Source organism: Pseudorasbora parva, chromosome 1 (assembly GCF_024679245.1).
Source record: "Pseudorasbora parva isolate DD20220531a chromosome 1, ASM2467924v1, whole genome shotgun sequence".
NCBI lineage: Eukaryota > Metazoa > Chordata > Actinopteri > Cypriniformes > Gobionidae > Pseudorasbora > Pseudorasbora parva.
The window spans coordinates 56,759,113-56,770,529 of record NC_090172.1 but is presented as its reverse complement, the minus strand read 5'-3'; the positions used below and the strand labels follow the sequence as shown (position 1 = coordinate 56,770,529).

Below are 11,417 nucleotides of genomic sequence, written 5' to 3'. Positions count from 1 at the left end.
CTTGGTTTAATATGCATGAAATAATTATCTTTAGAGTTTGATAGTATTGTTTGCTTTTTTGTGACAGATGACTAATGTCTCGCAGTTACGTGTCCCATCTAATGTAGTTTAGATGAGTGGAAATGAGTTTTCAATTGGACCTTATAAAATGATCAAGGACATTTTTCCCAGAGTCTTCTTGAAAACACATTCAATTTTAATAATTCACTGCTTGCCAAATACAAGTTACTTCCTTTTTTTTTTTTTTTTACTTTCAACAAAAAACAGATGTCTTTATAAAGTAGTGTTACTGTTAATTATGTACTGTCCACATTGTTTGACGGTAACAGAATTAAAATAATTTTAAATGACAAAATCAGTGATGAGTTCTGTTTTATTTTTGATATTGCAGTAAAAAATGGGTGGATGGATGGATTTCTTATTTTTCCCCTTTTATTTAAAAAAATATATTATTTAATACGTTTGTAAAGTTATCACATCTGTTTTGGTGTGAGAAAAAAATAATAATTAAAAGCATTTTAGCTTAAGGCTGCAACATAAACACTTTCTGATTCCACTAAAATTATTATTTTTGATAATCAGATCTGTCAGTAATTTTACTAAATGACAAGTTCACAATAGTTTGATACAATTTAAAAAGGCTATAAATACATTCCCCTTTCATAGACACAGAATTAGGTTATTCTTTCCAAAAGCAAAAAGGTTTTGAAAAGAGGGCAGATTTGTCTTCAGTGACTGTAGACTTTACACTCATACAAATATCCATTGATGTCTCAGCCAACATGCTGTTGATCCACAACTGGGTCAGAGTCATTCATCATCATCAGCACATTGGTTGTAAACACCACACAAAAATCTTCACCTGCAAACATGACTTGCAAACATGACAAAAATGACATGACTTTTATTTTGAAGGGATGTAAAAGCAGCGACGTTATCAGTTTGCGCATGCGCCTGTCACAAAGCAGGAAGTAACTTCAAATCTGTCAACAGTCCAACGCAGTACCAGTCACGACCGCTTGATTCTGCCCTCACATTTATGTTATTACAAATTTAAACATATTTTTCTGACAGTGATGTCTCGAAAGTCTAAAACAGAAGAATATTACCGCTTCTTTACTGTGACAGATCCACGCACACACGAGAAAGGACACACGGAATATAAAGTGACCGCAAGGGTGAGTAACGTTAGCACTGTAATATAACTTACTAAGTTACATGTTCATATTTACATCTCAGTATCACAGAGAGAAATAATGGATATGACATAGTTTTGACCTCAGATATCTGAGTTTTTATGTTTGGAACGGACTAATATTTATGATATACTATTAAACATAAAAACAAAAGACACACTAAGCCTCACATGGAGGGTTAATAACTATTACCCTCGGTCTATTTATCTGGTTTTCTGTGAAACTCGTGATTTAAAGAAGCTGGAGAAAGATCACGTGACTCCAGTGCCTCATGCACAAATCTCATAACCTTCCTTATTCATGCTTCAAATAATCAGCCCTTTCAAATCCTCTTCCTTTGGTGTCATGTGGGTTAATTTGTCTGTCTCTTTTTCCACAGTTTGTATCAAAGACACAGCCGGAGAATGTTAAAGAGGTATGGTCACCATCCCTTGCCCTGTATGTTTGCATACATTCATGTCTGGAGCTGTGCTGGACTCATTGTTGGTTTGACTGGCAGGTTGTGGTGTGGAAGAGGTACTCTGAGCTGAAGAAATTACACGGAGAACTGGCGTACACTCATAGGAACCTGTTCAGACGGCTAGAAGAGTTTCCCCCTTTTCCACGAGCGCAGGTTTTTGGTAAGGTCATGATGCAAACATTTGTGGGAATTTTGTCACTTTATTTCCCACCACCTGGGTTTAAGAATTACATGTCTATGACTTGATGCTATAAGTCAGCTTATTTGTACTTCTCTAACTTCTCCCACCGCTCTCTCTGTATTTCTCGCTCTCACAGGGCGCTTTGATGATGCTGTGATTGAAGAGAGGAGGAAAGCAGCCGAGTCCATGCTGCTCTTCACTACAAACATTCCTGCTCTGTACAACAGCCCTCAACTCAAAGATTTCTTCAGGGTAAGACATATACACCTATCAGATGTAACAATAATATTGTGTTGGTCTCCCTTCTGCTGCCAAAACAGCCCTGACCCATCGAGTCATGGACTCCACTAGACCCCTGAAGGTGTGCTGTGGTATCTGGCACCAAGATGTCAGCAGCAGATCCTTTAAGTTCTGAGGTGGGGCCTCCATGGATCAGACTTGTTTGTCCAACTCATCCCACAGATGCTCTATTGAATTGAGATCTGGGGAATTCGGAGGGCAAGTCAACAACTCAAACTCATTGTTGTGCTCCTCAAACCGTTCATGAACCATTTTTGCTTTGTGTCAGGGCACATTATCCTGCCGAAAGAGGCCACAGCCACCAGAGAATACCGTTTCCATGAAAGGTGTACATGGTCTGCAACAATGCTTAGATAGGTGGTACATGTCAAAATAACATCCACATGGATGGCAGGACCCAAGGTGTCCCAGCAAAACATAGGCCAAAGCATCACACTGCCTCCGCCGGCATGTCTTCTTCCCATAGTGCACCCTGGTGCCATGTGTTCCCCAGGTAAGCGACACACACGTGGCATCCTGACTGGTCTATGGCTATGCAGCCCCATACGCAACCAACTGTGATGTACTGTGTATTCTTGACACCTTTCTATCAGAACCAGCATTAACTTCTTGAGCAATCTGAGCTATAGTAGCTCGTCTGTTTGATCGAACTACATGGGCCAGCCTTCGCTCTCCACGTGCATCAATGAGCCTTGGCCGCCCATGACCCTGTCATCAGTTCACCACTGTTTCATCCTTGGAGCACTTTTGATAGATACTGACCACTGCAGACCTGGAACATCCCACAAGAGCTGCAGTTTTGGAGATGCTCTGACCTAGCCATCACAATTTGGCTCTTGTCAAAATTGCTTAAATCCTTATTTTCCAGCTTCTAACACATTAACTTTGAGGACAAAATGTTCACTTGCTGCCTAATATATCCGACCCACTAACAATGCCGTGATTAAGAGATAATCAGTGTGTTATTTTCTTCACCAGTCATAATGTTATGCCTGATCTGTGAATATTAAACTATATATATATATATATATATATATTGCCGTATGCCTACAGACAACACAATATTGGACTATAATTTGGACTGACAATGTTTTTTAATGTTAATGTTACTCATCCTCAGGTGTTGTTTAGGTGGAACATAAAATAAATATTGCTCTTATCAAAGTTCATAATGGGCACTAACCACTGATCTTTATGAATGACTGGATTGAAGCCACCGTGCCGTCACATTAGTATTCCCTCACATTCTATTGAATGAATAGGAAATCATCTGAAAACATTACCTAACGAGTCATTTTTATATCTGAAGTCTCCCTGTACATTCTTACAACGCAAAATGTCTTAAACATTTAATTTGTTATTGGTTTAAAGTCAGGAATTTCCCCTGCTTAATCATCTTTATTACATTAGCAAATATCAGATCAGCTGACAGACAGGACACCTCAACATTTTTATCACAAATGATATAATAAATTATGAATACAAATGTATACTTTGTAAGGCATTTGAGCTGACTTGTGGTTTCCAACAGTCTGAAGTGGATGTTGGTCAACAAAAAGATGTCAGGAAATATAGACAAAATGCACTGACTGCATATGGATTTCTTATTTTCTAGCATTTATCGTTGTTACGAGCAAAATTATGGTAAATGTTTTTAATATTTAGTGCAAGTCAGGGCTTGACATTAACGCTTGTCCGGGACCAGTGAATTTTTTCGAAGGGGTAAGTCAAAGAGAATTTTATTCGCACGACCGGACAAGTAAAAGTTAAAATATCACAAATATGCAGACTTAAGCTGACTGAACACTGGTGAGAATATTGCTTCAGAATAAATTTTATTTACACTAAATTATATTTGACACTTTTTTTTTTCTTTTTTTTTTTTTGGACAAGTGAATGACCGATTTACTTGTCTGACAAGCACGTGAACAGGCTTAATGACCACCTAATCCGAGACCAAGACCAATGTGTGTTGAGACCAAAGCAGGACGAGACCGAGTCAAGACCTAGACCAGACCAGCACTCCTTAAATTCATAAAAGATCCACATTACCGCCTGAGAAACTTACTTTTAATCAATAAATATTAGAATAAGACACTATATAGAGCTGCTACCAGTCAAATGAAATCATTAACAACAACAATAATCATTGCACTGCAGAGGTGGTAAAGAAGATGCATCTGAGTTAGTAAATTACAAATGCATAAATAATGTTTTTAAACAAGACCTTCAAAAAAAAAGTACTACAACACTACAATTTAGTATGTATTGTAATATTTAATGTGTATTCGAATTACTTTCTGCTAATAATCCTAGATATATGTTCATGCTTAAAATTTCCTGCATAATTGCGTACATAATTAAATCTGTATTGTGTCAGTTACCTGTGTTGGCAGCGACCAATCATGGCGATTTCTAAAAACAATTCTAAACATTACAGATAGCATTTGAAGTATCAATTAATGTACACACGTAATTAAAAAAAACTATTCATGTGCGACTGATATGCTGCAGATTGGGTGATTTTAGGTCAATGTTTTGGCTGTAAGTCAGCAATAACCTCTGTTGGTAGGCCATCGTGAGATAAAATCACTCTAAAATTATACTTAGTAACTAGTAACATGTTACTCTAATCGGACTACTTTTTTCCAGTAACGAGTAATCTAACGCGTTACTATTTCCAAACCAGTAATCAGATTAAAGTAACTTCTCCAAATCACTGTGAGTTACTATTTTAGTCATTTTTCTTAGTAAAACATTTTTTAAAATATTTTTGCTTTCTTCTTGCATCTCGGCGAGAGTATTTTTTCAGGAAATGTTTTTTAATTTCAACCTAAAATTTCAGGAGATATATTGGTGACGTTACTGTTAAAGATGCACGTCCAATAAAAAGTGTTGGCAAAAACGGTTGTCATTTCTATGTTGAGGCGGCAGGGGTGTTGTCGGGAACTGCTGAATGTAACTAATAAAGTAACTTGTAATCTTACTTAGTTACTTTTAAAATCAAGTAATCTGTAAAGTAACTAGATTAGATTAGATCTTTATTGTCATAGTAAATGTTTAAACAATGAAATCATGTTGGAACAATCTAATTTGCAGCATAAAAACAATTAATACAAAAATATACATTAAGTCCATAATATAATAAATACACTAAAAACACAACTTAGTGCACAAAGATCATGTGTCCCCCGGGCCAATTAGCCAAATTTTAAGACACATTTTTACCCATGTGGATCATTCATTACTGCACATGGTCCAATAATGTCCAATATAGTCCGCTATTGCACATATGTAGCTAAGTAAGTTACTTTTTAAAGGAGTAATCAGTAATCAGATTACTTTTCCAAAGTAACTGTGGTAACACTGTCCATATGTGACTTGTGTGCTGTATTTTTGTGAATGTTTATTTATGGGTTTGTTCATTTTTTCCTCTGTCAGGGAGGAGAAGTGAGAAGACCACTGGAGACAGCTGCTATTTCCACGTCTCTTCCGCCTCCTCTTATTCCCCTACCTGAGAGGAACGCTGAGCTGCTGGCTGAAGAGGAGACGGGGAGGGATGCTCCTATCCCAGCCCAGGAGCTGGAGTCCAACCAAAGACTGACAGATCTAGCCCAGCCAGAGATAGCAGTCGAGGCCTTTTCTGTCGACACGGAAAGCAGCTTTACACAACAAACACAACCAGAAACAGAAATACAGGGAGTGACAGAAAAAGCGAGCGACACTGACATAGCAACGCATCAAAATAACGGCACAGACCGATGTGCCGCTGCTACAGATGCTACAACACGTTAGTTTATCCTCATATTTTATCCTGTTTCTGTTCTATTTCTATTCAATGGCCAATTTCTCCATTCCTGCTCTTCATCTTCCAGATGCCTCGCTTGAAATTCCAGATTCTCCACTCGACCACTTAGAGGAGTTTGATTCGCTGTTTGATTCTGGATTGGAGGAACATTCAGACAAGGCTCCGCCTCCGCTTTCAGATACAGACCTCGCTATATTTGACCCATGTGCCAAAGAAGGTAGGGAAGTCTGCAGAGTTTTTTTTTTTTTTTTTTAATTATGCAAACCTCACTCTCATCACTTCATTCAATGCCTCAGATCATCCATACGGATCACCCAGCCACACTCAACTCCTGTCTGTCCCTCTAACTGGTCCAAATGGGACTGAGTCTGGTGAAGATGTGAGCTATGTGTACCAGGCCAACGAAGAGCTGACTGCCGCCCAGGAACGAGAGAGAGAGGGGGATTACAGCGCAGCAGTGCAACGATACAGGATGGCTGTCGATATATTTATGAAAGGCGTGCAAGGTAAGGCAAGGCAAGGAGGCTGTTTGTGATAGTAACATACTAACAAACTGCTGCTTTCTGCAGTGTATATACAGTATATATATATGTATACTGTGCAAATGTGTTAATATGTGCAGTATTCAACAAAGCACACTGTTGGGAATATAATATCTCACAATGCATTTTCTTGACTTGATTTTCAAGATCAATTTGCTTGAAGTTAAAACAAGTGTGCAAAAAATGTAGTTTACAATGCGAAATAGATGCACTACTTTCATTGTGTTTTTGAAAGTCTCTGTAATATTGTGGTTTTACGATGGACGGCATTTATTTGAAATATAAATATTTTTTAGCCAGTGTTACGAAATACTATAGTTACTATTAAAAGTAATGCAATACAAAATTGCATCACTCTCTAAAAAGTAACTAATTTAGTTACTTTTTATGAAAAGTAATGCATTGCATTACATTTTGTTTTACTTTTTCTCCTCTGAGCTGGGCTTGCTTGTTTGTCATTTTGAAAATACAAATTTTTGTGGAAATGAGATGAATGCAATGCAAGTAAATGAATGCTCATATTTAGTCTAGAACGACAATAACCATCATGTTTACATAACGCCTCTGCACTTACTCATGATTACTCTCAACATGTGGACAGGAGAGATGTCAGTCCATAAATAGGAAAATAAAGTAACTTGCATTACTTGTTTGAAAAATTACATTACATTTTTGTTGCTCGTTTTTGAAAAAAAGTCATCTGATTACATAATTTGCGTTACTTTAATGCAACACCCCAACACTGTTTGTAACATTTTAGGGTGTGTTCACGGTTGGCATGTTTGATTCGATTAAAACAAACTCTGGTGCGATTGCTCTGTTAGTGCGGTTCATTTGAATACGTGTGAACGCTGCCATCCGAACCCAGGTGTGACCAAACAAACTGGTGCGGTTCGAATGAAATATGAACGCAGCATTGACCAAAGAAATGTAAACAAAACAAAAATAAGACGTGATGTCACAAGATGTGACCCTAAAAAGGACAATGCTCTCTCATACCTGTTTTTTATCGTCTTAGTAGCGATATTGTCCACCACAGTTCGGTACAGGCGTGAGGCGTCAGAACCACATCTCCTCGCAGCAGATCTTCATTAGTGTGTGTGACGGAGGGATCCCTGCTGCTTTTTTGTATAATTAAAATGTATAATAATATCTTCACGAGTTCTCAACTGGTCAAAATACCATCATATGTAGCTACGCACACACAACAGATACATTTATCCCAGCACACACCATTGATTTGGATGTTCAGTAATGTCTGTCATGAAATGTACGTAATAAAAGCCAACCAATCAGGTTGTGAACATATCCCTATGCTTTAGGGTCTGTGTTAAAATGACAATTTAAACGCTGAGCGGACCAGTACTAAATATTTAGGGGGTTTTTTTGGGCTGGACGAATTAAGCGAACTGATCAGTAAGTGTGAACACACCCTTAAAGCTCTTTACTGTCACTTTGATCAATTTAATATATCCTTGCTAAATAAAAGCCTTAATTTCTTTGAAAAAAAAAAAAAAAACAGGAATATTTTTCAATAAATTGCATGACCAAATCACTGCTGTTTTAGTAAACATTGTAGGATTTTATTCTTGTTTTCTATCTAAGTAAAAACAAAATTGAAAAACTGGCCCCTTATGCAGATTACAGACCCTAAATCATACAAATGTCAATTAACTGTGGTCAGAATGACCCTGACGTGATTCAATTATTCGAGAGGAAAGAGCAGAGTAGCTCTCAACACAAGGACATTACATGCAATGATTTTTTTCCTCGAAGCAGAAAATGAGCTCTTTTTGGATGCAATGCAAATTAATTAAATGGTAGGTTGAAACTAAACCTCACAGCATCCCTTTGTTCTACCCTTTTTCTCTTCTCTCTCTATTACTCATTCTCTCCCGCTAGGAGATGTAGATTTGAAGAGGAGAGAAGCAGTGAAGAGGAAGATTGCTGAAGTCCTAGAGCTTGCGGAGAGACTTCTATCTATACAGACTCCCACTCACGACCACAATACATAGAGAAACGATTTAAACACACACATACACACTAACTCAAGCTTCATCAAACCTGGGATACCCAAGCACACTCCCACATATCCGCCCTCATGAACTGAGTTTTGACTAACACATACACACATCGAAACAATTCCACCACGGTTTCACTTAAGTGCAACTCGCCGACCACCCACACGGTCAACACACACACACACTTGACTCCCACACTTACCTTCCCGCTCACTCAAATAGGTACACTTGTAGTAGTACCATCCAAATGGATGTGTCCAACAGCACTACACTCCCTGCACTGTAAGACCAAGTGATTTTTACTTGATTTTACACTATTTTACCGTGATCATCTAATACTGTCTGATCCTAAGGAACTGGAAATGTCTTTAAGGCTATTCAATTTTCTTTAATCCAGATTTTGTCTAAATGAAGTCGTTGTGTAAATGACTGTTGTCTCAATGAAGACATTGCCTTTTCAATGGAATCTGCCTGTTTTGTAAAGTAATATAAATATAAAATGGCATTCTCAACCCATTTTACATTTGTAAAATTATATTTTCAGGGGGGAACAGGATATTCAATGTGTTCAAAAGTCTTTGTTAAATCATTATAAGCCATAAACCAAGCCAATCAGCTACGAGGTGCATTACAACACTACAAACTTGGATTTGAAGCTAAAATTATTCGTTGGCCAAACATAAAAAGTTACAAGACTGTACTTAATAGTTTTAGTGATGGAAAGAACTACAATCCCTTGAAGCATTGTGAACCGCATAATCAAATTAAAACCAGAGTGTAAAACTACTCATTTAAAAGTATACATTTTATATATGTATAAAACGTAATTTGCTCCATAGGAGTGTGTGTCGCTAAAGATATCTTTTGGCATGTTTTGACTCTGATTGGTGTCATTTTCTGGACAGAATCTTTGGTAATGTAGTTTTTCATCACCAAGTCTGCTGTTACAATTATATTAAAACTAAACTAACCGACTGTTTCATAAGAAGCAAATACTTTATATTAACAACCTTATAGCTCACAGTAGGTCTATCTTTAAAGGGTAAGTTGCAGAGAATGGAGAAATTTTACTTCCGGAACCAGACTGTAGCTACAGTGCCTTGTGAAAGTATTCGGCCCCCTTGAACTTTGCGACCTTTTGCCACATTTCAGGCTTCGAACATTATGATATGAAACTGTAATTTTTTGTTAAGTATCAACAACAAGTGGGACACGATCATGAAGTGGAATGAAATTTATTGGATATTTCAAACTTTTTTAACAAATCAAAAAACTGAAAAATTGGGCGAAAAACTGAAACTGAAAAAGATTTTCAAGAAAAGCTGCATTTCATACAAGTTTAAAGAAATGTTCTGGGTTTAATTTCCACAAAAATTAATTCTTGACTTGTTCTTCTTCCTCCCCAACAATAAAAACTTATGTTTGAATAGTAAAGCCAAAGACTTTAGCATTGACATGATTTTAATGTGGAAAAAACAATTTATTTCACAATTTTACAACTTCAGGTTCAGGTTTATTTATTTTATACCGTAAGTAAAAAGTAAATTAGGTTTCAGTGAAAAAGTTCATATATATCATATAAAATACAATAGACAACACTACGCACCAAGACATTATAATAAACCCATTACTTAATCGTATTACTGTTTATATGATTAATCGCTCTTATGCCGGTTTTTTTGTACTTCGTCTAAACCGTTGATTAGAGTAACTTTATTGCTATGACAGCATAAACAGCTCCACAGCTCAAATAATATGTTTCAGTATAATAATTAATGTAAGTGCTTTTATAATTATATACTTCACATGTCTGCTACTAAAATATGCCTCATTTACTCAGATTTTAAGTGTCTTTAAACCCTCAGTTTTTCGAATATTCCATAAAAATTAAGAATCATCCTTCTGATTTATTTGAGACTTTAACTGCTCAAATAATACACCTTTTATCATAACAATTCATGTAAGTGCTTTACAAAATTGAATGCTTCATTTCTTTTTCTAAATCCTAGCCCCATTTACTTGTTTTAAGTGTCTCACCATAATCAACACTACCACCAATGCTGTCGATTGTATTAACCCTATAGAATACTCAATTTAAATAATGTCTAAATGGCTATTTGACTGTGCACTATAACTTTTAAGGCCCTAGTGGTTAAAAACATAACTGCATGCATTTTGCAGAAGAACATTGTTTTGGTTGCGCTTCGGCTCCTCGTGACTGTGCGATTGAATATGGTTTGTGGCACCTGTGTGAACACATGGAAATCCAAAAGTAATGACGTCTTATCAAGTTAGTGCAATATTTTATGTTGTTGTTTTGATTAATTGCAAATAATTATATTTTTAAATGAATGACGTTACAAAATAACTCCTACATGGCAATTTATGTGCTTAATAAAATACCTTACTCACCTGTTGAGTAATAAAAAAAGTGCAATCACCTCACTTTTACACCATTTCAAATCCCTTGGTTCTCAGCATCTCCAAAACGCCAAGCCAATGTTGATTCTTGTTTTATTACGAGCTCTGTCTCATGCTCTTTTTGCCAGCAGACTCTCCTCTGTTTGCCGTTTGTTTAAAACGGGGGATTCCCCGAAGGTTTGAAATTTAGCTGCTCCATCTTAACATTTTTCACTCGTTGTGACAACTAACCTCTGCCACTCCCACACCAAAAAAGTAGTTGGGGCAACTTGAGCGACTAATGTATGCAATTTCCCACAAAAAAACATCTAAAATGTAAACACTTATAACTAATCAGGATAAGACAAGATGTGTTTTGGAAGAAGGATTGATGTATTGTGTGGAATGATATTCCAGACAGTATTGAAAAGGAATTGCAAATTGTATTTGAAATTGCATTTTTTAATTTGTGCATGCATACGTTGTGATGTAATGGAAACATAAATGCG

The 11,417-nt window shown here is 36.7% G+C and overlaps 1 protein-coding gene across 1 annotated transcript; it reads left to right on the top strand.

Annotated features, from left to right (window-relative positions):
• Positions 1–943: 943 nt before the first annotated feature.
• On the top strand, positions 944–10,953 carry snx15 (sorting nexin 15). The gene is made up of 8 exons (XM_067445957.1): positions 944–1,178; positions 1,576–1,611; positions 1,696–1,816; positions 1,974–2,089; positions 5,579–5,927; positions 6,013–6,162; positions 6,242–6,451; positions 8,390–10,953. The coding sequence occupies exons 1-8, from the start codon at positions 1,077–1,079 to the stop codon at positions 8,500–8,502; spliced, it is 1,197 nt and encodes a 398-aa protein (XP_067302058.1). The 5' UTR covers positions 944–1,076; the 3' UTR covers positions 8,503–10,953.
• Positions 10,954–11,417: the final 464 nt, after the last annotated feature.

Excerpts from the sequence above, each read along its gene's own strand:
- snx15 (XM_067445957.1), top strand. The coding sequence starts at position 1,077 with ATGTCTCGAAAGTCTAAAACAGAAGAATATTACCGCTTCTTTACTGTG. Across the intron at positions 1,612-1,695 it reads AGCCGGAGAATGTTAAAGAG|GTTGTGGTGTGGAAGAGGTA; the intron begins GTATGGTCACCA and ends TTTGACTGGCAG. Across the intron at positions 6,452-8,389 it reads ATTTATGAAAGGCGTGCAAG|GAGATGTAGATTTGAAGAGG; the intron begins GTAAGGCAAGGC and ends CTCTCCCGCTAG.